The 27,791-nt window shown below is 45.4% G+C and overlaps 1 protein-coding gene across 2 annotated transcripts in view; it reads left to right on the top strand.

Annotated features, from left to right (window-relative positions):
- The window catches only part of PAXIP1 (PAX interacting protein 1), a 188,256-nt gene that overhangs the window by 46,584 nt on the left and 113,881 nt on the right, over positions 1 to 27,791 (top strand). For both annotated transcript variants that reach the window (XM_069211133.1, XM_069211134.1), the window contains exons 6-7: positions 9,567 to 10,235; positions 22,403 to 23,162. In XM_069211133.1, coding sequence (XP_069067234.1) covers positions 9,567 to 10,235; positions 22,403 to 23,162 — 1,429 coding nt within the window. The remainder of the gene's footprint in view (positions 1 to 9,566; positions 10,236 to 22,402; positions 23,163 to 27,791) is intronic.

The following is a 27,791-nucleotide window of genomic DNA, read 5'->3' as shown; positions in this document are numbered from 1 at the left end:
CCCGACGCCTGGGAGAGACCCTGCACCCGCAGCCCCCAGGACCTGAAGGACCGGACTTTCACTGGAGAAGTGACCCCCAGGAGTCCCTCTCCCTTGCCCAAGTGGAGGTTTCCCCGAGGAATCCCCCCCTTGCCTGCCTGCAGCGCTGAAGAGATCCCGAGATCTCTCATAGACTAACATTGCGAACCCGACGCTTGTTTCTACACTGCACCCGGCCGCCCCCGCGCCGCTGAGGGTGAAATTTCTGTGTGGGCTTGTGTCCCCCCCGGTGCCCTACAAAACCCCCCTGGTCTGCCCTCCGAAGACGCGGGTACTTACCTGCAAGCAGACCGGAACCGGGGCACCCCCTTCTCTCCATTCTAGCCTATGCGTTTTGGGCACCACTTGGAACTCTGCACCTGACCGGCCCTGAGCTGCTGGTGTGGCGACTTTGGGGTTGCTCTGAACCCCCAACGGTGGGCTACCTTGGACCAAGAACTAAGCCCTGTAAGTGTCTTACTTACCTGGTTAACCTAACAAATACTTACCTCCCCTAGGAACTGTGAAAATTGCACTAAGTGTCCACTTTTAAAACAGCTATTTGTCAATAACTTGAAAAGTATACATGCAATTTTGATGATTTGAAGTTCCTAAAGTACTTACCTGCAATACCTTTCGAATGAGATATTACATGTAGAATTTGAACCTGTGGTTCTTAAAATAAACTAAGAAAAGATATTTTTCTATACAAAAACCTATTGGCTGGATTTGTCTCTGAGTGTGTGTACCTCATTTATTGTCTATGTGTATGTACAACAAATGCTTAACACTACTCCTTGGATAAGCCTACTGCTCGACCACACTACCACAAAATAGAGCATTAGTATTATCTATTTTTACCACTATTTTACCTCTAAGGGGAACCCTTGGACTCTGTGCATGCTATTCCTTACTTTGAAATAGCACATACAGAGCCAACTTCCTACATTGGTGGATCAGCGGTGGGGTACAAGACTTTGCATTTGCTGGACTACTCAGCCAATACCTGATCACACGACAAATTCCAAAATTGTCATTAGAAATTGATTTTTGCAATTTGAAAAGTTTTCTAAATTCTTAAAAGACCTGCTAGGGCCTTGTGTTAGATCCTGTTTAGCATTTCTTTTAGAGTTTAAAAGTTTGTAAAAGTTTGAATTAGATTCTAGAACCAGTTGTAGATTCTTAAAAAGTATTCCAACTTTTAGAAGCAAAATGTCTAGCACAGATGTGACTGTGGTGGAACTCGACACCACACCTTACCTCCATCTTAAGATGAGGGAGCTAAGGTCACTCTGTAAAATAAAGAAAATAACAATGGGCCCCAAACCTACCAAAATACAGCTCCAGGAGCTTTTGGCAGAGTTTGAAAAGGCCAACCCCTCTGAGGGTGGCAACTCAGAGGAAGAGGATAGTGACTTGGAGGAAAATTCCCCCCTACCAGTCCTATCTAGGGAGGACAGGGTCCCTCAAACCCTGACTCCAAAAATAATAGTCAGAGATGCTGGTTCCCTCACAGGAGAGACCAACACCTCTGAAATCACTGAGGATAGCCCCAGTGAAGAGGACATCCAGTTAGCCAGGATGGCCAAAAGATTGGCTTTGGAAAGACAGATCCTAGCCATAGAGAGGGAAAGACAAGAGATGGGCCTAGGACCCATCAATGGTGGCAGCAACATAAATAGGGTCAGAGATTCTCCTGACATGTTGAAAATCCCTAAAGGGATTGTAACTAAATATGAAGATGGTGATGACATCACCAAATGGTTCACAGCTTTTGAGAGGGCTTGTGTAACCAGAAAAGTGAACAGATCTCACTGGGGTGCTCTCCTTTGGGAAATGTTCACAGGAAAGTGTAGGGATAGACTCCTCACACTCTCTGGACCAGATGCAGAATCTTATGACCTCATGAAGGGTACCCTGATTGAGGGCTTTGGATTCTCCACTGAGGAGTACAGGATTAGGTTCAGGGGGGCTCAAAAATCCTCGAGCCAGACCTGGGTTGACTTTGTTGACTACTCAGTGAAAACACTAGATGGTTGGATTCAAGGCAGTGGTGTAAGTAATTATGATGGGCTGTACAATTTATTTGTGAAAGAACACCTGTTAAGTAATTGTTTCAATGATAAACTGCATCAGCATCTGGTAGACCTAGGACCAATTTCTCCCCAAGAATTGGGAAAGAAGGCAGACCATTGGGTCAAGACAAGGGTGTCCAAGACTTCAACAGGGGGTGACCAAAAGAAAGGGGTCACAAAGACTCCCCAGGGGAAGAGTGATGAGACAACCAAAACTAAAAATAGTAAAGAGTCTTCTACAGGCCCCCAAAAACCTGCACAGGAGGGTGGGCCCAGAGCCTCTTCACAAAACAATGGGTACAAGGGTAAAAACTTTGATCCCAAAAAGGCCTGGTGTCATAGCTGTAAACAGCATGGACACCAAACTGGAGACAAGGCCTGTCCCAAGAAAGATTCCACTCCAAACTCCCATCCAGGTAACACTGGTATGGCTAGTCTCCAAGTGGGATCAACAGTGTGCCCAGAGCAAATCAGGGTCCACACTGAAGCTACTCTAGTTTCTGAGGGTGGGGTGGATTTAGCCACACTAGCTGTCTGGCCGCCTAACATGCAAAAATACAGACAGCAACTCTTAATTAATGGGACTAGAATAGAGGGCCTGAGGGATACAGGTGCCAGTGTCACCATGGTGACAGAGAAACTGGTTTCCCCTGGCCAATACCTGACTGGAAAAACTTACACAGTCACCAACGCTGACAATCAGAGAAAAGTACATCCCATGGCAATGGTTACTTTAGAATGGGGAGGGGTCAATGGCCTGAAACAGGTGGTGGTCTCCTCAAATATCCCAGTGGACTGTCTGCTTGGAAATGACCTGGAGTCCTCAGCATGGGCTGAGGTAGAACTAAAAACCCATGCAGCAATGCTGGGTATCCCTGAACTGGTGTGTGTGAAAACAAGAGCACAGTGCAAGGCACAGGGTGAAAAAGTAGAGCTGGAGTCTGGAAAAATGGCCCAGCCTACCAAGAGAACAGGAAAGTCAGTTGGGAAACCAACTGCAACACAGCAAAAGAAAGGGAACCTCTCTTCTCAGGAAGAAGTTCTGCCCTCTGAGGGAACTGAGCCTTTGGAGCTTGAACCTTACCAGGTTGAGCTCTTAGGCCCAGGGGGACCCTCAAGGGAGGAGCTGTGTAAGGGACAAGAAACCTGTCCCTCTCTTGAAGGCCTTAGGCAGCAAGCTGCTGAAGAGTCCAAAGGCAAGAAAAATGGAACGCATAGGGTCTATTGGGAGGATGGACTCCTGTACACTGAGGCCGGAGACCCCAAACCTGGTGCCACTAGGAGAGTGGTAGTGCCTCAGCTGTTCAGGAAGTTCATCCTAACATTGGCCCATGACATTCCCCTTGCTGGACATTTGGGACAAACCAAGACGTGGGAGAGGTTAGTCAACCACTTCTACTGGCCCAATATGTCCAACATGGTTAAGGAGTTTTGCCTCTCCTGCCCCACCTGTCAAGCCAGTGGTAAGACAGGTGGGCATCCAAAGGCCCCCCTCATTCCACTTCCAGTGGTGGGGGTTCCCTTTGAAAGAGTGGGTGTGGACATAGTTGGTCCACTAGAACCTCCCACAGCCTCAGGAAATATGTATATCCTGGTAGTAGTGGATCATGCTACCAGGTATCCTGAAGCTATTCCCCTTAGGTCGACTACTGCCCCTGCAGTAGCCAAGGCCCTCATTGGTATCTTTACCAGAGTGGGTTTCCCTAAGGAGGTGGTGTCTGACAGAGGTACCAACTTCATGTCAGCATACCTAAAGCACATGTGGAATGAGTGTGGAGTGACTTATAAATTCACTACACCATACCATCCACAAACTAATGGCTTGGTTGAGAGATTCAACAAGACATTAAAAGGCATGATCATGGGGCTCCCAGAAAAGCTCAAAAGGAGATGGGATGTCCTCTTGCCATGTCTGCTTTTCGCTTACAGAGAGGTGCCACAGAAGGGAGTAGGATTCTCACCCTTTGAACTTCTGTTTGGTCATCCTGTAAGGGGACCACTTGCCCTTGTTAAAGAAGGCTGGGAGAGACCTCTCCATGAGCCTAAACAGGACATAGTGGACTATGTACTTGGCCTTCGCTCTAGAATGGCAGAGTACATGGAAAAGGCAACCAAAAACCTTGAGGCCAGCCAACAGCTCCAGAAGTTTCGGTATGACCAAAAGGCTGCACTGGTTGAGTTCCAACCAGGGCAGAAAGTCTGGGTTCTGGAGCCTGTGGCTCCCAGGGCACTCCAGGACAAATGGAGTGGCCCTTACCCAGTACTAGAAAGGAAGAGTCAGGTCACCTACCTGGTGGACCTGGGCACAAGCAGGAGCCCCAAGAGGGTGATCCATGTAAACCGCCTTAAGCTCTTCCACGACAGGGCTGATGTCAATCTGTTGATGGTAACAGATGAGGATCAGGAGGCAGAGAGTGAACCTCTCCCTGATCTTCTGTCATCAGACCCAAAAGATGGCACAGTAGATGGAGTGATCTACTCAGACACCCTCTCTGGCCAACAGCAAGCTGATTGTAGGAGAGTCCTACAACAGTTTCCTGAACTCTTCTCCTTAACCCCTGGTCAGACACACCTGTGTACCCATGATGTGGACACAGGAGACAGCATGCCTGTCAAGAACAAAATCTTTAGACAATCTGACCATGTTAAGGAAAGCATCAAGGTGGAAGTCCTCAAGATGCTGGAATTGGGAGTAATTGAGCGCTCTGACAGCCCCTGGGCTAGCCCAGTGGTCTTAGTCCCCAAACCTCACACCAAAGATGGAAAGAAAGAGATGAGGTTTTGTGTGGACTACAGGGGGCTCAATTCTGTCACCAAGACAGATGCTCATCCAATTCCAAGAGCTGATGAGCTCATAGACAAATTAGGTGCTGCCAAATTCTTAAGTACCTTTGACTTGACAGCAGGGTACTGGCAAATAAAAATGGCACCTGGAGCAAAAGAGAAAACAGCATTCTCCACACCTGATGGGCATTATCAGTTTACTGTTATGCCCTTTGGTTTAAAGAATGCCCCTGCCACCTTCCAAAGGTTGGTGAATCAAGTCCTTGCTGGCTTGGAGTCCTTTAGCACAGCTTATCTTGATGATATTGCTGTCTTTAGCTCCACCTGGCAGGATCACCTGGTCCACCTGAAGAAGGTTTTGAAGGCTCTGCAATCTGCAGGCCTCTCTATCAAGGCATCCAAATGCCAGATAGGGCAGGGAACTGTGGTTTACTTGGGCCACCTTGTAGGTGGAGGCCAAGTTCAGCCACTCCAACCCAAGATCCAGACTATTCTGGACTGGGTAGCTCCAAAAACCCAGACTCAAGTCAGGGCATTCCTTGGCTTGACTGGGTATTACAGGAGGTTTGTGAAGGGATATGGATCCATTGTGACAGCCCTCACTGAACTCACCTCCAAGAAAATGCCCAAGAAAGTGAACTGGACTGTGGAATGCCAACAGGCCTTTGACACCCTGAAACAAGCAATGTGCTCAGCACCAGTTCTAAAAGCTCCAGATTATTCTAAGCAGTTCATTGTGCAGACAGATGCCTCTGAACATGGGATAGGGGCAGTTTTGTCCCAAACAAATGATGATGGCCTTGACCAGCCTGTTGCTTTCATTAGCAGGAGGTTACTCCCCAGGGAGCAGCGTTGGAGTGCCATTGAGAGGGAGGCCTTTGCTGTGGTTTGGTCCCTGAAGAAGCTGAGACCATACCTCTTTGGGACTCACTTCCTAGTTCAAACTGACCACAGACCTCTCAAATGGCTGATGCAAATGAAAGGTGAAAATCCTAAACTGTTGAGGTGGTCCATCTCCCTACAGGGAATGGACTTTATAGTGGAACACAGACCTGGGACTGCCCATGCCAATGCAGATGGCCTTTCCAGGTTCTTCCACTTAGAAAATGAAGACTCTCTTGGGAAAGGTTAGTCTCATCCTCTTTCGTTTGGGGGGGGGGTTGTGTAAGGAAATGCCTCCTTGGCATGGTTGCCCCCTGACTTTTTGCCTTTGCTGATGCTATGTTTACAATTGAAAGTGTGCTGAGGCCTGCTAACCAGGCCCCAGCACCAGTGTTCTTTCCCTAACCTGTACTTTTGTATCCACAATTGGCAGACCCTGGCATCCAGATAAGTCCCTTGTAACTGGTACTTCTAGTACCAAGGGCCCTGATGCCAAGGAAGGTCTCTAAGGGCTGCAGCATGTCTTAAGCCACCCTGGAGACCTCTCACTCAGCACAGACACACTGCTTGCCAGCTTGTGTGTGCTAGTGAGGACAACACGAGTAAGTCGACATGGCACTCCCCTCAGGGTGCCATGCCAGCCTCTCACTGCCTATGCAGTATAGGTAAGGCACCCCTCTAGCAGGCCTTACAGCCCTAAGGCAGGGTGCACTATACCATAGGTGAGGGTACCAGTGCATGAGCATGGTACCCCTACAGTGTCTAAACAAAACCTTAGACATTGTAAGTGCAGGGTAGCCATAAGAGTATATGGTCTGGGAGTCTGTCAAACACGAACTCCACAGCACCATAATGGCTACACTGAAAACTGGGAAGTTTGGTATCAAACTTCTCAGCACAATAAATGCACACTGATGCCAGTGTACATTTTATTGTAAAATACACCCCAGAGGGCACCTTAGAGGTGCCCCCTGAAACTTAACCGACTATCTGTGTAGGCTGACTAGTTTTAGCAGCCTGCCACAAACCGAGACATGTTGCTGGCCCCATGGGGAGAGTGCCTTTGTCACTCTGAGGCCAGTAACAAAGCCTGCACTGGGTGGAGATGCTAACACCTCCCCCAGGCAGGAATTGTCACACCTGGCGGTGAGCCTCAAAGGCTCACCTCCTTTGTGCCAACCCAGCAGGACACTCCAGCTAGTGGAGTTGCCCGCCCCCTCCGGCCAGGCCCCACTTTTGGCGGCAAGGCCGGAGAAAATAATGAGAAAAACAAGGAGGAGTCACTGGCCAGTCAGGGCAGCCCCTAAGGTGTCCTGAGCTGAAGTGACTCTAACTTTTAGAAATCCTCCATCTTGCAGATGGAGGATTCCCCCAATAGGGTTAGGATTGTGACCCCCTCCCCTTGGGAGGAGGCACAAAGAGGGTGTACCCACCCTCAGGGCTAGTAGCCATTGGCTACTAACCCCCCAGACCTAAACACGCCCTTAAATTTTGTATTTAAGGGCTACCCTGAACCCTAGAAAATTAGATTCCTGCAACTACAAGAAGAAGGACTGCCCAGCTGAAAACCCCTGCAGCGGAAGACCAGAAGACGACAACTGCCTTGGCTCCAGAAACTCACCGGCCTGTCTCCTGCCTTCCAAAGATCCTGCTCCAGCGACGCCTTCCAAAGGGACCAGCGACCTCGACATCCTCTGAGGACTGCCCCTGCTTCGAAAAGACAAGAAACTCCCGAGGACAGCGGACCTGCTCCAAGAAAAGCTGCAACTTTGTTTCCAGCAACTTTAAAGAACCCTGCAAGCTCCCCGCAAGAAGCGTGAGACTTGCAACACTGCACCCGGCGACCCCGACTCGGCTGGTGGCGATCCAACACCTCAGGAGGGACCCCAGGACTACTCTGATACTGTGAGTACCAAAACCTGTCCCCCCTGAGCCCCCACAGCGCCGCCTGCAGAGGGAATCCCGAGGCTTCCCCTGACCGCGACTCTTTGAACCTAAAGTCCCGACGCCTGGGAGAGACCCTGCACCCGCAGCCCCCAGGACCTGAAGGACCGGACTTTCACTGGAGAAGTGACCCCCAGGAGTCCCTCTCCCTTGCCCAAGTGGAGGTTTCCCCGAGGAATCCCCCCCTTGCCTGCCTGCAGCGCTGAAGAGATCCCGAGATCTCTCATAGACTAACATTGCGAACCCGACGCTTGTTTCTACACTGCACCCGGCCGCCCCCGCGCCGCTGAGGGTGAAATTTCTGTGTGGGCTTGTGTCCCCCCCGGTGCCCTACAAAACCCCCCTGGTCTGCCCTCCGAAGACGCGGGTACTTACCTGCAAGCAGACCGGAACCGGGGCACCCCCTTCTCTCCATTCTAGCCTATGCGTTTTGGGCACCACTTGGAACTCTGCACCTGACCGGCCCTGAGCTGCTGGTGTGGCGACTTTGGGGTTGCTCTGAACCCCCAACGGTGGGCTACCTTGGACCAAGAACTAAGCCCTGTAAGTGTCTTACTTACCTGGTTAACCTAACAAATACTTACCTCCCCTAGGAACTGTGAAAATTGCACTAAGTGTCCACTTTTAAAACAGCTATTTGTCAATAACTTGAAAAGTATACATGCAATTTTGATGATTTGAAGTTCCTAAAGTACTTACCTGCAATACCTTTCGAATGAGATATTACATGTAGAATTTGAACCTGTGGTTCTTAAAATAAACTAAGAAAAGATATTTTTCTATACAAAAACCTATTGGCTGGATTTGTCTCTGAGTGTGTGTACCTCATTTATTGTCTATGTGTATGTACAACAAATGCTTAACACTACTCCTTGGATAAGCCTACTGCTCGACCACACTACCACAAAATAGAGCATTAGTATTATCTATTTTTACCACTATTTTACCTCTAAGGGGAACCCTTGGACTCTGTGCATGCTATTCCTTACTTTGAAATAGCACATACAGAGCCAACTTCCTACACCAGGCATTAATAGAGCATCTTTCTTGAGCCTGCTTGGACTTTTGTTCAGGAGCTATTCTCGGTGAGTTATTTGCCTTCCAGCACTTAGAAATGGAAGTAACAGGAGCCTGAGGGTGTCCAATCAGCCAAAGTTACTCCACATAACCACTCCTTTCCTCTTGGTTATAGGAGCTGTCTTTATGCAGCTCTTTAACCGTCTCTCCCCCCGGGACTGAGCGGTGCCGATTCATCTATTGGCTGGTGGGTGCTGGAGCTTGGGCTGTGGGAGGCGGTTAGCTAGTCTTGCACTTGGGCGTCCAGTGTGCCTCGGCAAAGTGTTCTAATCTCTCCCTGTACTGAAAACTGACCAGTTAATAAAAAATAAAAAAATAAATTGGTGAAAGGACTGAGATGAAACACTGTGAGCCCGAGTCCTAGTGGTGAGTAACGTGTACTTCTTAATCACGATGTCTTTATTGATACTCTTAAACACTGAATAGTCCTGCCCATGTACTAGATCCTAACTAAGATTTAAAAAAAAAAAAAAAAAGAGTTCAACATTTGTAAACTTTTATTTGTTTAATGGAGTTAAGTCTTTCTCATTTAGCTGGCATGGTAAGGAGAGATCTTGATGTTTGGAAGAGCTTCATAGAAGAGGGTTACCGTCATTCCCCTTTATGCACTGAGTGTGCTGGGTGCTTGGTCATCCGTTATGTAGTTTCCCAAAGATTCTCCTTGCCTTGTTTTTAACATCAGGTGCAGCATCTCCGTCAATGTAATAGCACTGTTGATGTGTTGTAGTTTTTTATGTCAGGGGCCCTGTCAGGTTCGATTGTAATTATGTTTTTTTCTATTTCTAGGAAAAATATATATGTGCTTCAGAAAGGGAAAGTATTAAAACGGTGACTCCAGAGTGGGTATTGGATTCCATATCCGATAAAGTAAGAAAAGATGAAGCTTCTTACCACCCACGTCTCATCATTTACGAAGAAGAGGAGGAGGAGGAAGAAGAAGAGGAGGAGGAGGAAGAGGAATATGATGAAGTGGATAATGAAGATCAATATTCTGAAAACGAAGCGAGTGGTGATGAAAAATATTCCTCTAGGTCAAGTCCCATCTCTTCCCGAGAAGGCTCTCCCGTGGGTGACCAGGAGTCTTCACCAAAACCTGATAGTGCAGAGAAAACCAAAGGAGAATTAATGTTCGACGATTCTTCAGACTCTTCCCCAGAAAAGCAGGAGAGAAACTTGAATTGGACTCCAGCTGAAATTCCTCAAACTGCCACAGCCAAGCGCCGGCTACCCCAGGGCAAGGACTCCGGACTAATTAACTTGTGCGCTAATGTTCCACCAGTGCCCGGCAATATATTACCTCCAGAGGTTCGTGGTAATTTAGTGCCTACGGGACAAAATGCCCAAACTACTGAACGCCCGGAAGTGCCATCCTGGAGCCCAGCAGCAAGGACGCTTAGGAACATTACAAATAGTGCTGATATTCAGCAGATAAATCGCCCATCAAATGTTGCTCATGTAAGTCCGCTCTATAATGTCCAGCCACGTAGCATGTTTTCAGTGAGTGTTTCATAATTGTTGACGTTTGGGGATTATTTCATGCTTTCTTTCAGCTTAAGTTTGGAATATACACTCTTAAATGTTGCAGTGCTTAAAATAAGTTTCACATGACTATTTTATTAGTTTTGTTCTTTTATTCTCACTGCACGGAGTGTGTGGAACTACTCGTGTTGGGATTCACAGCATGTTTAATTGTTTATTTCATGCTGTGGAATTCATGTTGTTTATGAGTAGATAGATGAAATGGTAGGCTGTTTGTTGAGACTCCTAAATACCTTGCTACTTCTCTTCCACTGAATTTCATTATTTTAGAGCAAGGTTGGTAAACCAAGAATGCTAACCATCAGCTGATCCAAAAGGAGACCTATGTCAAGCCTGATTGGTTCTTCTGTTTGTTCTAGACTATATCCAGCGGTGAAGGCCTTGGGTGTAGGCCGTGTGAATGGTAATATGACACTGGGATATAGTTTTTATTCAGTTAGGGGGTCAGCAATAGCTTTGGGTGGTGAAACATGGCTGTGAAGCTGACAGTCTGATGCTTGTGTGCTGTACCTTTACCCATTTACATTTGGAACTTGCTCTTAGTCACATTATATTATCTAATGCCTCCATTAAATATGGAATGGATATCGAAATATTTAAATATGCCATTTATACCTAATGGCTTAGGGACCTTTGCAGTAACTTTCTTTTATGGTCCATTCAGGGAAAACCTCTGAAGTGTTCACATCATATTTAGAGTGCAGGCTCTTAAAGTGCAATTTGTAAATACTGAAAAGCTGTAAACGTACTCAAAAGTGCAATTTGTGAATCAGGCCCTAAGTATTTGGACCAGCTTGGAAGGAAGGCTTTGCCTCGGAGAGCCCGGTGCTTAAGTCCACAAACATAGCCTGGTCCTTGTAAGATATTCCCGTGATCATCGAGAAGTGGCAATATTACTAGTGCCAAGCTTACTAGAGTCCATGCCCAGTCTTTTATGGATTTATGTAATGATGGGATCGACACTGTAAACTAACTCGTGCCATCTGAACTTAACATGGTGGATTTTGTCCCAATTCTTGAGCTTGCCCTTGGTTTTCAATCTTCCTTCATGAATAAGAACAGTTTAGTTTTCAAGGGATGGCCAGGTACAGTTGCTGGATATTCTCCATTGTGCCTTTTCACCAGCAAAGTTTTTAAAACTTGTTATTTACTTGTGTGTGTGAAACATAGGAAGGTGACAGCTAAAGCTTTAGGCCTATCTTCTTTGGCTAGATCGCCTTATAAAAAATGCTGTAATTACCATAGTTACACCCCTCATTTCGCAACAGGGATGCAGGCCAGCTTGCTGCTGCAGCAGTACTCCCTGTAATTTCATGGACAAAGGCTGGCAACCAACTCCTCCCCCCCCCCCCCCCCCCCCCCCAACCACAACACATTTCTTCCATTCCCACAAATAACAAGTTTTTATAACTCTGTCCAGCATAAAACACGTGCAGTGTTACTACATTAGAGAGAGAAGCTTGAGAGGAAGCGAGCAGACAGAGAAGCCTATAGCTGTGAAGTAGACACTCATGCAGGTCAGTACAAGCACTGACATGGTGGGGGCACAACCATACACTTAATAGCATCAGATGACAGACGAATTCTTTACTTCGACTAACCTGTTAGTGTCATTGGCTGGGGAACAACCAGCCATTGGTTGTACAGGATGAGCGAAGAATGCCAGTTGTTGAAAGAGGTGAACCCAAAGTCTGCTGTTTGTATATTGTTAGCCACAGATCTGTTTAGCAGCTAATCTGTCAAAACCCAAACCTTTAAAAACATTGGACCCTGAGACTGATTCTGGATCTCAAATTCCTCATTACGGTTTTGTAGGATAATTGATTATTCTTTGCAGTGGACAAGTATTCATCTCCGATAATAAGGCCACCTCCTGATAGGTATCATACAAGGGAAATAAACTAAATCCATGCTCGATCCTTAGTAAGGTGACACAAAGCAGTCTGCCTTAAATCAAAGGCAATGTGTAAAGTATTTAAGCAGTGCATACACGGTGGAAAAAGCCACAAAAAACACAAAGCTTCAAACCAATTTTAAAATTAAGAAAAAAAAAATGTACGAGAAAATTAAGTAAAAATAACACCTAAAAGCACAGTGCTTCAGTGTTGGTCTATGGAAGTGGTAGACCATGACCTAGAAAAGATATGAGGCCAACTGCAATGGTACCCTGACTGGCTACAAGTGGACTGGTCTGGGTGACAGCCTGGAAACTAAAAATCTCGAAACAGATTCCAAGTAGTCTTAACATAGAAAGGGACTTTGTCAGTTCTTGAGAAGAAAAACCTCTCTGAACATGCCGATGCTGAAATTGGAGCCATCATTGTGGAACCGAAGGCCAGATAAAATACCTATTGTAGGAGGTTGGCTCTGTATGTGCTATTTCAAAGTAAGGAATAGCATGCACAGAGTCCAAGGGTTCCCCTTAGAGGTAAAATAGTGGTAAAAATAGATAATACTAATGCTCTATTTTGTGGTAGTGTGGTCGAGCAGTAGGCTTATCCAAGGAGTAGTGTTAAGCATTTGTTGTACATACACATAGACAATAAATGAGGTACACACACTCAGAGACAAATCCAGCCAATAGGTTTTTGTATAGAAAAATATATTTTCTTAGTTTATTTTAAGAACCACAGGTTCAAATTCTACATGTAATATCTCATTCGAAAGGTATTGCAGGTAAGTACTTTAGGAACTTCAAATCATCAAAATTGCATGTATACTTTTCAAGTTATTCACAAATAGCTGTTTTAAAAGTGGACACTTAGTGCAATTTTCACAGTTCCTAGGGGAGGTAAGTATTTGTTAGGTTAACCAGGTAAGTAAGACACTTACAGGGCTTAGTTCTTGGTCCAAGGTAGCCCACCGTTGGGGGTTCAGAGCAACCCCAAAGTCACCACACCAGCAGCTCAGGGCCGGTCAGGTGCAGAGTTCAAAGTGGTGCCCAAAACACATAGGCTAGAATGGAGAGAAGGGGGTGCCCCGGTTCCGGTCTGCTTGCAGGTAAGTACCCGCGTCTTCGGAGGGCAGACCAGGGGGGTTTTGTAGGGCACCGGGGAGGGACACAAGTCCACACAGAAATTTCACCCTCAGCAGCGCGGGGCGGCCGGGTGCAGTGTAGAAACAAGCGTCGGGTTCGCAATGTTAGTCTATGAGAGATCTAGGGATCTCTTCAGCGCTGCAGGCAGGCAAGGGGGGGGTTCCTCGGGGAAACCTCCACTTGGTCAAGGGAGAGGGACTCCTGGGGGTCACTCCTCCAGTGAAAGTCCGGTCCTTCAGGTCCTGGGGGCTGCGGATGCAGGGTCTCTCCCAGGTGTCGGGACTTAGGATTCAAAGAGTCGCGGTCAGGGGAAGCCTCGGGATTCCCTCTGCAGGCGGCGCTGTGGGGGCTCAGGGGGGACAGGTTTTTGTACTCACAGTCTTAGAGTAGTCCTGGGGTCCCTCCTGAGGTGTTGGATCGCCACCAGCCTAGTCGGGGTCGCCGGGTGCAGTGTTGCAAGTCTCACGCTTCTTGCGGGGAGCTTGCAGGGTTCTTTAAAGCTGCTGGAAACAAAGTTGCAGCTTTTCTTGGAGCAGGTCCGCTGTCCTCGGGAGTTTCTTGTCTTTTCGAAGCCGGGGCAGTCCTCAGAGGATGTCGAGGTCGCTGGTCCCTTTGGAAGGCGTCGCTGGAGCAGGATCTTTGGAAGGCAGGAGACAGGCCGGTGAGTTTCTGGAGCCAAGGCAGTTGTCGTCTTCTGGTCTTCCTCTGCAGGGGTTTTCAGCTAGGCAGTCCTTCTTCTTGTAGTTGCAGGAATCTAATTTTCTAGGGTTCAGGGTAGCCCTTAAATACTAAATTTAAGGGCGTGTTTAGGTCTGGGGGGTTAGTAGCCAATGGCTACTAGCCCTGAGGGTGGGTACACCCTCTTTGTGCCTCCTCCCAAGGGGAGGGGATCACAATCCTAACCCTATTGGGGGAATCCTCCATCTGCAAGATGGAGGATTTCTAAAAGTTAGTCACTTCAGCTCAGGACACCTTAGGGGCTGTCCTGACTGGCCAGTGACTCCTCCTTGTTGCTTTCTTTGTTCCCTCCAGCCTTGCCGCCAAAAGTGGGGGCCGTGGCCGGAGGGGGCGGGCAACTCCACTAAGCTGGAGTGCCCTGCTGGGCTGTGACAAAGGGGTGAGCCTTTGAGGCTCACCGCCAGGTGTCACAGCTCCTGCCTGGGGGAGGTGTTAGCATCTCCACCCAGTGCAGGCTTTGTTACTGGCCTCAGAGTGACAAAGGCACTCTCCCCATGGGGCCAGCAACATGTCTCTAGTGTGGCAGGCTGCTGGAACCAGTCAGCCTACACAGATAGTTGGTTAAGTTTCAGGGGGCACCTCTAAGGTGCCCTCTGTGGTGTATTTTACAATAAAATGTACACTGGCATCAGTGTGCATTTATTGTGCTGAGAAGTTTGATACCAAACTTCCCAGTTTTCAGTGTAGCCATTATGGTGCTGTGGAGTTCGTGTAAAACAGACTCCCAGACCATATACTCTTATGGCTACCCTGCACTTACAATGTCTAAGGTTTTGTTTAGACACTGTAGGGGCACAGTGCTCATGCACTGGTACCCTCACCTATGGTATAGTGCACCCTGCCTTAGGGCTGTAAGGCCTGCTAGAGGGGTGTCTTACCTATACTGCATAGGCAGTGAGAGGCTGGCATGGCACCCTGAGGGGAGTGCCATGTCGACTTACTCATTTTGTTCTCACCAGCACACACAGGCTGGCAAGCAGTGTGTCTGTGCTGAGTGAGGGGTCTCTAGGGTGGCATAAGACATGCTGCAGCCCTTAGAGACCTTCCTTGGCATCAGGGCCCTTGGTACTAGAAGTACCAGTTACAAGGGACTTATCTGAATGCCAGGGTGTGCCAATTGTGGATACAATGGTACATTTTAGGTGAAGGAACACTGGTGCTGGGGCCTGGTTAGCAGGGTCCCAGCACACTTCTCAGTCAAGTCCGCATCAGTATCAGGCAAAAAGTGGGGGGTAACTGCAACAGGGAGCCATTTCTTTACACCTATTCAAAATGGTACTTAGTCGTATTTTTGGAGGTGCTGGAAGGAATCTGGGATGGAATTCAATGCCATGGTACTGCCACTTCAATATTTTTTCCTGCAGGCCCCCTGCAGCTGTGGAGGAAAAGTTTTCAGAAGTTCCAAACTTTCTTCTGATGCCCAAACTACCACAGGAGTACATACACTTCTAAGACCTCAGTGGCGGGCACTTAGAGACTCTCATGCTATTAGGCTGATACCAACAACAAAATCCAGTCAAGGTCCAGTTGCCACTGGTCAGCTGGGCGTTGCCAGGAAAAATACTCTTGCAGCTTCTGTCTGTGTGGCCATTTAGGAGTTCAGCCAATTGACCACTGAAGTCCAGTTTTTTGTCCTGGATACAAAAAGGAGCAGGACTAAAGATCTCCGTTAGCAGGCCCAGCCCTCTTTTGATCATCTGGTCCAGTAAGTGTTCTGAAGTTGTTTCCCAGTGATGCCACGGTTACCCCTGGTACCAGCTAGTTGGCAGGGGTGCCTCCTGGGCACTCCCTAGCCAATGGGGTAAAGGTCTCCAGGGTCAGCCCTAGTCACTTTTGACAGTTCCTGATCGCCGTACTGCAAACAATCCCAAAGTGCCCCTCACTCCTTGTGCAGAGCCTGTGTGCTCACCAAGGGATGTGGCCAGGGTAATGAGCACTCCCCTCGTCTGTGACAACTCAAAACCGGTTCATGGGGTAGTGTTCTTCCCACTGGGTTTGATGCCAGCCTGACTAGGTGGACAAAAACTGAGGCCTTTCAAGGTGTCACCTAACATTTACTTGTAACATTGAAGGCCCCTTTGTGGTAAATTAAATTGGCTGCCCACCCCAACTCATCTTTCTGCCTATTGAAGAAAACATCTCACCACTCCCAGACCATTTTCTCTACTCTGGGGGCAGCCATCGTACCTTTTTCCACCTATTTTAAGCCGAATACAGGTTGGGCAGTTGCTGCAGAGCTGGTGGAAATTAGCCCATGCTTGCCATGCTTCATGCATAGTAAAGCTAACTTTCTAAAGGCTACATTTCCAATATATTTAATAAAAATCTATCTTCACCATTTATATTGGAGTTTTATTAAATATAAAAAAAAGTCATTGAGTGGTGTGTGTAGCAGGCACAGTTCATAAATTATTAAAGTGTGTAATCTATACCTATTTTTCCTATGTGCCAACTACAACCTGATAAGTAATTCATTTTGATCCTAACTACTGTGCTTGGGGTGACATACTTAATATTTAAATCTGGTTTTCCTACCTGTAAAGAGTGATTTTTGACAGGTCGGGGCAGCCAGATTGCAGCAGCAGCTGTTAGACTAAACAGGATAGGCCTGAAACAGTTTTCACTGCCACTGTACTGGAAGGCACGATGGGGCCTGCAGTTCACAAGTGACAATTGGATTTCCATGGCATTGGTGTGTTTCTGCACCATGTGCTATGGCCTTATAGGAAAGTTAAATAGGTCAAGCAGGTTGTAATTAAATTTCAACATGTCTTAGGGGCCAGAACACATACTCTAGGCAATGGATAGCAGTGTTTAAGTGCTAAAGTTCAAGATCATCAGCAGGTGGGTCCCCAAAAAATGAAAACATTGGGTTACTATCCAAAAAGTGTTAACTTTGCAGAAAAAGAAAGGCTTGGAGTGGTAACCCTTAAGTACATATCCTCACAGATGTTCAGTTTCAGGAATGTCTTTTCTCACTGAATTTGAAGGACTTCTATTTTCACACACATGTCCACATCACACAGGTTTTAAGATTCAATTTTGAAGACCTTCAGTGGTCTTTTCAGGATGTTTTCCCCTCCAAGAGTCTGCAGTAAGGCAGTGCGGTAGTTGCTCTTGACTGTCAGGGTATCCATATCTCTGTGCAGCGACTGGCTTCTGAGGGGAAGTTTCCTGGAAGCTCCACAGTAGTGTCTGCATTATCACCCCTGCTTAAGTCTGTGTTAAAGCAAATAAATCATTTTTTTCCCTGCATATATCCCCTCCACTTGTAGGATGTGTATATATCCCCAACACAAGAGCAACTCAACCACATTATCCCAGTCGTACATGAAACTGCAAGCTGTTTTGAGGCTGCTGGTTTGATGGCCTTTTTGAATTCTTAACTGTGAATATTTAACTGTTAACATTAAAAGTTGAGACCCATCCGTTTACTGCTATCCATACATTGTGTCAACAATACTTGGCATTTCAATATAGAGAAAAATAGGAAAAATTTAAACAGTCGTAATATTAGTCTCCCCTCCCATAAATCCCTGTTATTACTGAATAATCGCTTTCCTTAACTATCCCTCATCTTGCTTCATTTTCCACTTATTCAAGAATCCCCCAAAGTGTCTTCAAACTTAATTGATCATTTAACTTGTATATCGTGTTCTCATGACTTGCCCTTCTTGAACATGTTTTAGCCAGGAGTTTCCTTGTTACCCTAGATTTTCTAGTGCCTCAGTATTTCAATTTTTGCCATTGATGTAACAAACCAACTTTGTTGTTTGTATGTAATTGTTGGGAGTGTGTGGATGTCACCCAGTAATGTCACTGATGCTGAGAATGCTATGTGATTACCACCTAGTCATTTATTGTGTTCTATGCCAGTGGTTCCTAGCCTTTTGACTTCTGTGGACCCCCACTTTATCGTTACTGGAACCTGGTGACCCCCACTGAATTATTGTTGGAATCTGGGGACCGCACACTGAGACATTACTGGAAGCTGAGGACCCAGGCATAAAGATTGTCAATTATTTGAACCGCAAAAAAATACACAAATAATACGGAAACAAGTGTTCCATCAAACACATACACAAATGATAACACATGTTATTTAATTTGCAAACAAAATTTAAAAAGTTAACTTTTTAAATTTTAGTAGGAAGGTTAAAGCTTTTCTAAATTCAATTGAAACCACACATCGTCCATACTGTATTCTGTTTGATGCACCTGCACTTCTCCCACAAATCAATCTGAGTGTTCTAATTTAATTTTTAGCCTCCAATTTCAGATTCATTGACATTTAAAGTATGTTTTAAAATTTTCAGTTCTACATTTAGCCAATTTATTTCTATACACTTTATTAATCTGTTAATATTAGTTAATTTTCTAAGTAGTCACAGACCCCCTGAGGAGGCTTCGCGGAACCCTTAAGGTCCCCGGACTACAGGTTGGGAACCACTGTTCTATGCAGTTGAGCAATATTGTTTGAGTCTTAATACATTCCCAGACTATGTGCACTGTATCACATCTGTGTTTGCCATTTTGACCATAGAGCTATGTGAGCTGTTTGTAATGTGTGTGGTGACCAACTAACTCTATTTTAATTTTGCTTCCCATAAAATGTAAAATATTGATTTCTTCCCATTCCTCACCTGCGTATTCAATTGATAACCATTTTCCCACCAGTCCGTTGATGTATGTTGGGAGAATAGATGATTAACGATAGTCCCTTAGGAACTCAAGTCAGATGCTTTCTTATGTTTGTCTAGTGCAGTAAATATAGCTTCACATGAAGCTTCATCAGTGGTTCTGAGATGACAATGAACCATATTCTTCTCAATACAAGCTTGCAGTGCCTGCTGTCTGAACAGTTAACGCTATCCCAGCCTGTTTATTGTGGAGCCAATTAAAGCCTATTGACCACTTCTCACATTAATGACTGTTGGATGAGTCCCTCCAGTGCTGGAAAGCAAGTGCTTTTGGGTCAGCTAGCCCTCATCCACTCCAGGTGGAGTGCTGTCTTCATGTCTGCCTGCTGGAATGGAAGACGATAATGTTAGCACAGAGACCATAGAGCTATGTGAGCTGTTTGTAATGTGTGTGGTGACCAACTAACTCTATTTTAATTTAGCTTCCCATAAAATGTAAAATATTGATTTCTTCCCATTCCTCACCTGCGTATTCAATTGATAACCATTTTCCCACCAGTCCGTTGATGTATGTTGGGAGAATAGATGATCAACGATAGTCCCTTAGGAACTCAAGTCAGATGCTTTCTTATGTTTGTCTAGTGCAGTAAATATAGCTTCACATGAAGCTTCATCAGTGGTTCTGAAATGACAATGAACCATATTCTTCTCAATACAAGCTTGCAGTGCCTGCTGTCTGAACAGTTAACGCTATCCCAGCCTGTTTATTGTGGAGCCAATTAAAGCCTATTGACCACTTCTCACATTAATGACTGTTGGATGAGTCCCTCCAGTGCTGGAAAGCAAGTGCTTTTGGGTCAGCTAGCCCTCATCCACTCCAGGTGGAGTGCTGTCTTCATGTCTGCCTGCTGGAATGGAAGACGATAATGTTAGCACAGAGACCATAGAGCTATGTGAGCTGTTTGTAATGTGTGTGGTGACCAACTAACTCTATTTTAATTTAGCTTCCCATAAAATGTAAAATATTGATTTCTTCCCATTCCTCACCTGCGTATTCAATTGATAACCATTTTCCCACCAGTCCGTTGATGTATGTTGGGAGAATAGATGATCAACGATAGTCCCTTAGGAACTCAAGTCAGATGCTTTCTTATGTTTGTCTAGTGCAGTAAATATAGCTTCACATGAAGCTTCATCAGTGGTTCTGAAATGACAATGAACCATATTCTTCTCAATACAAGCTTGCAGTGCCTGCTGTCTGAACAGTTAACGCTATCCCAGCCTGTTTATTGTGGAGCCAATTAAAGCCTATTGACCACTTCTCACATTAATGACTGTTGGAAGAGTCCCTCCAGTGCTGGAAAGCAAGTGCTTTTGGGTCAGCTAGCCCTCATCCACTCCAGGTGGAGTGCTGTCTTCATGTCTGCCTGCTGGAATGGAAGACGATAATGTTAGCACAGAGACTACTTCTACTGAGAAAAACAAAACGATGATGGTTGAATGTTTGAATTAATCTCCAATACTGGTAAATATCTCTGGTCACATTCATCTTGATGGTTCCTTTGCCCACTGTGCCACTCCAGATGAAAAGCAAGCTTATCTTGCATTTGTCCTGCTCCAATAGTAACTATGCAGCTTGAGCTGCTGGGCAAGGTACCTTCTGAATGGGAAAGGACCAATCCAGTACAACTTACAAATGTGAAAGGTATTGTACCAAAAACTTCTGCTGATTTTTTTATTTTATTTTTTATAGCAGAGTTACTTTCCTGGACACCTAATTTAGCAAACAATTTCTCCAGCTATTTGTTTTAAATCGCGTGATATTTTACAAAGATTAAGTACCAAAAAAAACTTCAACGGCCTCAAAGTTTGCTCATGCCACAGAGAGCTACAGTCGACAGGGAGGCCTGCAGGAGTGAAGTCTCAACATATGTTCGCCACTGCGTGTGCATCCCTCACCTTAATTGCACGTGCGCTGTAACTTTGACCTTGTCTACAGATTTTCAGCTGTGTGTTTTGAGAACGACTTACAGGTGGTATTGAAAAATATTGATTCAGCCTATACCTGAAGAATGGTTTACCTGTCTCAACAAGGATAGAAGAGACATTGTACCAAATGTAACATGCTTTTCTGTCAAATAGGGTGTAGTGTAGGTTTCAGGTCTGCTTCCCTGCTACACACGGATTTAAATCACACAGCGTATGTATATTTGACTCGTAATACACATTTCTTAACTGTATCTCCATGAACTCAGAATGGATGTCTAAGATTACTGTGAGGCTAGTTAGATCTATGTCTAAATGTTGCTCATCGAAAAGCTTTTCATCTGCTTCATGCTCCTGATACCCAGTAGAGTCCTAGGGACTGCATATAATAACGGGTAGTTCTGCAGTACATAGCCAATCCATTAAATTCTCAAAATGCCTCCCCGGCCTGCCGAGTGATATATACTAGAGACGTGACTCAAAAAGAAGAGTGAAGATGTAAAGAAAACAAGCAAGGAATGCATAATGTGGGAGCCAGAAAACGGAGTGTGTAACTTGAGCCTTCTACAGTTGGTTGGTACCATGTGGCCTGTGATTTGCTATTGCCTATTTCTCTAAAACGCATGCTACAATATTCTGTTTATTTAGGTTGGTTGGAACCTGTACTGTGCCGAAGGTGAATGCACCTACCTATATACCTGGACAGCACAATAATAATGAGAGTCCTTCTCGCAATAGTGTTGTGGGTACATAAGAAGCTACAGTTAATTAATGAAAGCTACTCTACTCCAGTTTCTCTCTAGTTCTGATATTAATCCTTTTTTCCATGCTTAAGAGGGGAACCCAGAGCCAGTGGTCCTTACAGAGGTAATCTGCACAACCCCTTTCCAGGAGTGTGGCCTCCACAATGGCCATTCAGATTAAAACTATGCAGTATGTGCCCACAGTCTAATGTGAACGAGTGCTATGCTGGTGCTAGCTCTCAGGTGATGAAATACAGCACCGCAAAGCAAGGCCCATTCTCTTCATGAAAAGTGACAGCTTGCTAACTGCTGAGGTACCTGCTTCTTTCTGGAGGACCTCGTAGCTGAAAACACTTGAACTAATGAACACACTAAAGAGCTTTATCATGTGGTGAGTAATTGTCTGTGTTCGTTACCAACCATTCTGTCAAGAGACATCAAGCTTTTAATCAGGCTCCTTGAGTTTAGGTGCCAACAAGGCCTCCGCTCCACACATAGCCCACTTGACTGGAAACCGCTGGACTTCGTACCTTTTCTTCTGCTCTATTACCCCCATCATGCTTTTGTGTAGTATCTTGTAAGTAACCTGTTCCAAACTCCAAAGGACTACTTTGTCTGCACTAGAACATTTGTTTGACCAGCCATCTCTACACGGTAATGTTTAATAAGTATTTACAGTCAGCGACATTTTTTTGTTTTTTTTACTTTTTTCAGTACGCAACAGAGGGCTGATTGCATTAGCTACAAAGCACACTGACATAACAAGATGGAAAGGTGCCATAAAGGATATTAAAGGAAGACTTAAAATAATTGGTGTAGTGCTAATAAGAAATTACTTTGCATTACCCTTCAAGTCTCTCAAAATACAAATATCTTTTAATGTGTATATTATACTGTTCTGTTGAATTATCTGCTCTGATGCTCATATTTTTCCCTTAGATTTTGCAGTCCCTTTCGGCTTCAACGAAAAACTTAGAACAAGTAAATCCTAGTCAGCAAGGGCATCCAAATACAGTGGCCTTAAACCAAGTAAAACAGTTAACACCAGAGCCACATTTATTACCACAGTCGCATCAAACTCCACCACAGCAACAACCTCCACAGCAGCACCACCCTGTCATACAGCTTCAGCCACAGCAGCTAATGCAGCTTCAACAGCAACAGATAACACAACAAACATTTCAACAGCAACAACCTCATCGGTTCTCGCAACAGCAACAACCGCAGCAACAGCAGCAAGTTCATCAGCAGCACCAGTTTCCGCAGCAGCAGCTGCAGTTCTCACAGCAGTTGCACCCTCAGCAGCAGTTGCACCCTCAGCAACAGTTGCACCGTCCGCCACAACAACAACCACAACAGCAACAACAGCAGCAGCAGCAGCTTCAACAGTTCCAGCAACAACATGCCTTGCAACAACAGCTTCAGCAGTTGCAACAACAACAGTTGCAGCAACAACAGCTCCAACAAATGCAGCAACAGAACCTCCAACAACAACTTCATCAGCAACAGATGCAACAGCAGCAGCACCAATTACAGCAACAACATTTACAAAGGCTGCACCAGCAGCATCAGCAGCAACAGCTGCAGAACCAGACCCCTCCACGTCAAGCACCTCAGCAAGTGCTACATAAAGTTGTTCCACAGCAGCTGCAACAGCCTCAATCCAATCAGTTATTTGGGCATGAACCTGGTGTAGAGAGTAAGTGTGCTTAAATTAATATTTTGCTTGAGAGTACCGATTTCTAGGGTTCTAAAAACGTTGTATCCTTTGTCTAGTCCCATTCAAATTAATAGGGGATGTTGCCCATGCAGTTGTTTAATAATTTTAGTAAGTCTGGGTGCCATTCATAACATTATTACAGAAGATCTATGTGTGCACGAGCAAGTCTATTTATACTTTACAGCATCATGATAGGGCATAGAGGTTATGAAAGATTTTATGCTTCTAGTATTTACTTTTTTTGGTCTCTACCTTCATTGGCCACCTTAACTTCATTTTGTACGGTGACCCTGAATTCCACCACCTACATATATTGTTTGTTATAGTGTAGATGCCATGTTGGTCTGAACCGAACTATAGTTACTTTAACGGCCTTCAGTTTTACATGCTAGTTTATGATATGTTAATGCTAGTATTGTGAGAATTGAACCATGTGTAAACTTATCCTTACGAGTTCGATGTGACACGTTACGTGGAGCAATTTCTAATGGACATTAGGTCACATGTTTTGGCGCACAGTGTAAGCTCACATTGACAAATTTAAAAGTGCTGGTCATATCTTTAAGTATTATGTTCATTTTACTGTGGTGCTTGAAATGGGCCTCTTACTTTGGTTGCCTTAGGAGAAAGGTATTGAAGGTTGTTGAATGGTGGGCACTGAAGGTAATCATGAGTGGGTATATTTAATCTCCGTCAACAGTGGCATTGATAGACGTTCAATGCAGTGGCTTCAGAGTGCAGCATATACAATTGGTTACAATCGGAACATGCTGGCAGAGTCGTAGCTTAAAAACAAAACCTAATAAAATGTACCGTGGAAGTCACTGAAATGATCTGAGCCTATGTACCATGCGATAAAAGGCCTTCATATTTGGGGTTGAGATGCAAGTTCCTGCTCTGTTGGTCTCCGAAGTGCAGTGCACAACATAATAAGACACTACCAATTAGTTAAATCCCCTATCAACACGTCTTTCACAGTTATAAACGATAAGCCTGGTCAGCTATGTTTCTGTGTTCTCCACGAAGCAATGTTTCCCAAGATCGAAGCCTTTGGCTGTAAAGGTGTTGTACTGCAATAGTCTCTTCAAAAGGGCATCCGTATGGCAGAAACTTAAGTTTCACAAAATCTCAGCTCCCCTTTTTCTCTCTCCTTGGGGTGTTGTGAAGGAGAATTTGACTGATATGCTTCCAAATGCAGCTTTCCAGCCAGGCTTGGTAGTAGAGAGGGCTCCTCAAGTGCTTTTTGCCTACCCCCTTCCCTGACTTCATCATGTGTTCTCCACCATTTGAAGCGATGCAAACAAATTAATTAGGCGGAGCCCCACTGAGCCTTGCATGTTTGGCTGGCTGTTTCATAGCCAGCTTTTATGTCCCCACACAAGTAATATGTATTTTATAGAAATTTTGAACTAGTCACCTCCATTGTTAAAACAAGAGCACTAGTCACTTAGCCTCTACCCTCCGGCTTCTTTCTCTTTCCTACACCCATACATGTTGCACGTTCTGGCTTACGTTAAACATTATCTGTAATGGAAATATACCAAACATGTGTCTCAATTGTATTTGCAGCCCTCATAGAGTTACAGCAGCTGTCGACAGTACAGTTGTATAAGGTGGTAAATTGTATACATTAAAAATAGGTTACATTGATGGAGTAAGGTGCTTTGTTAACTTGGTACACAAGAAATACAAATGCATGTCCAGTGTTCCCTCGTCACGTAATACATCAAGCCTCTTCTGCCGCTAACTAACCCTTTTATATTTGTGAATTGAACACATATGTGCCCTTGTTTTGATTAACAGTAGGTGGTGTAGCTGCAACCGTTTCAGTTAATATTTGTGTCACTTTGACTTTGGTAGAAAGGTACCCATTGTTTCACGTGGTCCTATTTCTCTGGTTACCCCCCATGGTGGAAATACCCTCTTCCAGACTGGTGTTCGCTTTCGGAATGTTTTGTGCATGATTTGAAATCATCAGTAGCAAAGATCGTGATTGAGCGTGTTGCGAGTCCCTCTGTAATTTTTTTTAGCATCTCATACTTATTTCGAAATCAAGGGTTCTTAACCTGTGGCCGGGGGGGAGGGGTTTGGGAAGGAGGGGTGCTGGAGAACCAGAAATCCTGCTCGAGGTTCCCCACCTGTTTAGAAATTACATTTTAAAAGATTAATAAAAGTGTATATACATGAAGAAGCCTAATGTAAAATTGAAAATGTTAAAACGCTCTATAAACAAGAAGGAATTTGAATTTGGATGCTAAAAATTAAGATAGTATCTTCAGATTGATTTGTTGGAGCAGTGCAACTGCATCAAACTGAATATAGTTTGAACGAAGACTGCCCTCAATTGAATTTAGAAGAGCGTCAACCTTTCCATTAATTTTGATTTTTATCATATTTGTGAATTAACATATTTGTTTGTGCATTTGGCTTCTTGTTACGCCTGTTTTTTATGGGTTTTTTTTTTGGTTGGTTCACATGATCTAAAATGCTTAGGCCAAGGTCCCCAGTTTCTAGTAATGACCCAGTGGGGGTGCTCGGATTCCAATAATGATTCAGAGCCCCTGTGTTCCAGTAATGATTAAGTGGGGGTCCACAGAAATCAAAAGGTTAAGAACCGCTGATCTGCATGTTTCCTCTGGCCCAAAGGGAGCAAGATCAGTAAATAGAGGCTGCCTGTGTTCTGTGAAGCTTGGGGTGGGGAGGAGGAAGGTCTTGGATAAAGCAAATGACCGTAAATTATAACTAAATACTATCTATTGGAATATTGGTTTCTGAATACAAGCCACATTTGTCAGGGATGCCTTAGAATGATCTGTGCACGTCTGTCTGTATCAGAGTCCCTAGATGGAGGCAATAATTGGCAAATCAGAATTAAGGTACTTGTTGTAGGGGATTTATTAGCAGGGAGCAAATTGTTGGGGAGGACTGGCAGAATGCAGCTTTTTTGTAGGTATTTTTTGTTGTCTTATGCCATTTGTGAGAAGGTAGCCTCTTTCTAGCCTTGTTACCCCCACTTTTGGCCTGTTTGTGAGTGTATGTCAGGGTGTTTGTCACTGTTTTCACTGTCTCACTGGGATCCTGATAGCCAGGCCTCAGTGCTCATAGTGAAAACACTATGTTTTCAGTATGTTTGTTATGGGTCACTGGGATCCTGCTTGTCAGGACCCCAGTGCTCATAGGTTTGTGGCCTATATGTATGTGTCACTGGGACCCTGTCACACAGGGCCCCAGTGCTCATAGGCGTGCATGTATATGTTCCCTGTGTGGTGCCTAACTGTCTCACTGAGGCTCTGCTAACCAGAACCTCAGTGGTTATGCTCTCTCATTACTTTCAAATTGTCACTAACAGGCTAGTGACCAATTTTACCAATTTACATTGGCTTACTGGAACACCCTTATAATTCCCTAGTATATGGTACTGAGGTACCCAGGGTATTGGGGTTCCAGGAGATCCCTATGGGCTGCAGCATTTCTTTTGCCACCCATAGGGAGCTCTGACAATTCTTACACAGGCCTGCCACTGCAGCCTGAGTGAAATAACGTCCACGTTATTTCACAGCCATTTTACACTGCACTTAAGTAACTTATAAGTCACCTATATGTCTAACCTTTACCTGGTAAAGGTTAGGTGCAAAGTTACTTAGTGTGAGGGCACCCTGGCACTAGCCAAGGTGCCCCCACATTGTTCAGAGCCAATTCACTGAACTTTGTGAGTGCGGGGACACCATTACACGCGTGCACTACATATAGGTCACTACCTATATGTAGCTTCACCATGGTAACTCCGAATATGGCCATGTAACATGTCTATGATCATGGAATTGCCCCCTCTATGCCATCCTGGCATTGTTGGTACAATTCCATGATCCCAGTGGTCTGTAGCACAGACCCTGGTACTGCCAAACTGCCCTTCCTGGGGTTTCTCTGCAGCTGCTGCTGCTGCCAACCCCTCAGACAGGCATCTGCCCTCCTGGGGTCCAGCCAGGCCTGGCCCAGGATGGCAGAACAAAGAACTTCCTCTGAGAGAGGGTGTAACACCCTCTCCCTTTGGAAAATGGTGTGAAGGCAGGGGAGGAGTAGCCTCCCCCAGCCTCTGGAAATGCTTTGTTGGGCACAGAGGTGCCCAATTCTGCATAAGCCAGTCTACACCGGTTCAGGGACCCCTTAGCCCCTGCTCTGGCGCGAAACTGGACAAAGGAAAGGGGAGTGACCACTCCCCTGACCTGCACCTCCCCTGGGAGGTGTCCAGAGCTCCTCCAGTGTGCTCCAGACCTCTGCCATCTTGGAAACAGAGGTGCTGCTGGCACACTGGACTGCTCTGAGTGGCCAGTGCCACCAGGTGACGTCAGAGACTCCTTGTGATAGGCTCCTTCAGGTGTTAGTAGCCTTTCCTCTCTCCTAGGTAGCCAAACCCTCTTTTCTGGCTATTTAGGGTCTCTGTCTCTGGGGAAACTTCAGATAACGAATGCATGAGCTCAGCCGAGTTCCTCTGCATCTCCCTCTTCACCTTCTGATAAGGAATCGACCGCTGACCGCGCTGGAAGCCTGCAAACCTGCAACATAGTAGCAAAGACGACTACTGCAACTCTGTAACGCTGATCCTGCCGC

Source organism: Pleurodeles waltl, chromosome 10, assembly GCF_031143425.1.
Source record: "Pleurodeles waltl isolate 20211129_DDA chromosome 10, aPleWal1.hap1.20221129, whole genome shotgun sequence".
Lineage (NCBI taxonomy): Eukaryota > Metazoa > Chordata > Amphibia > Caudata > Salamandridae > Pleurodeles > Pleurodeles waltl.
This window is presented reverse-complemented; position numbering and strand designations above follow the sequence as displayed.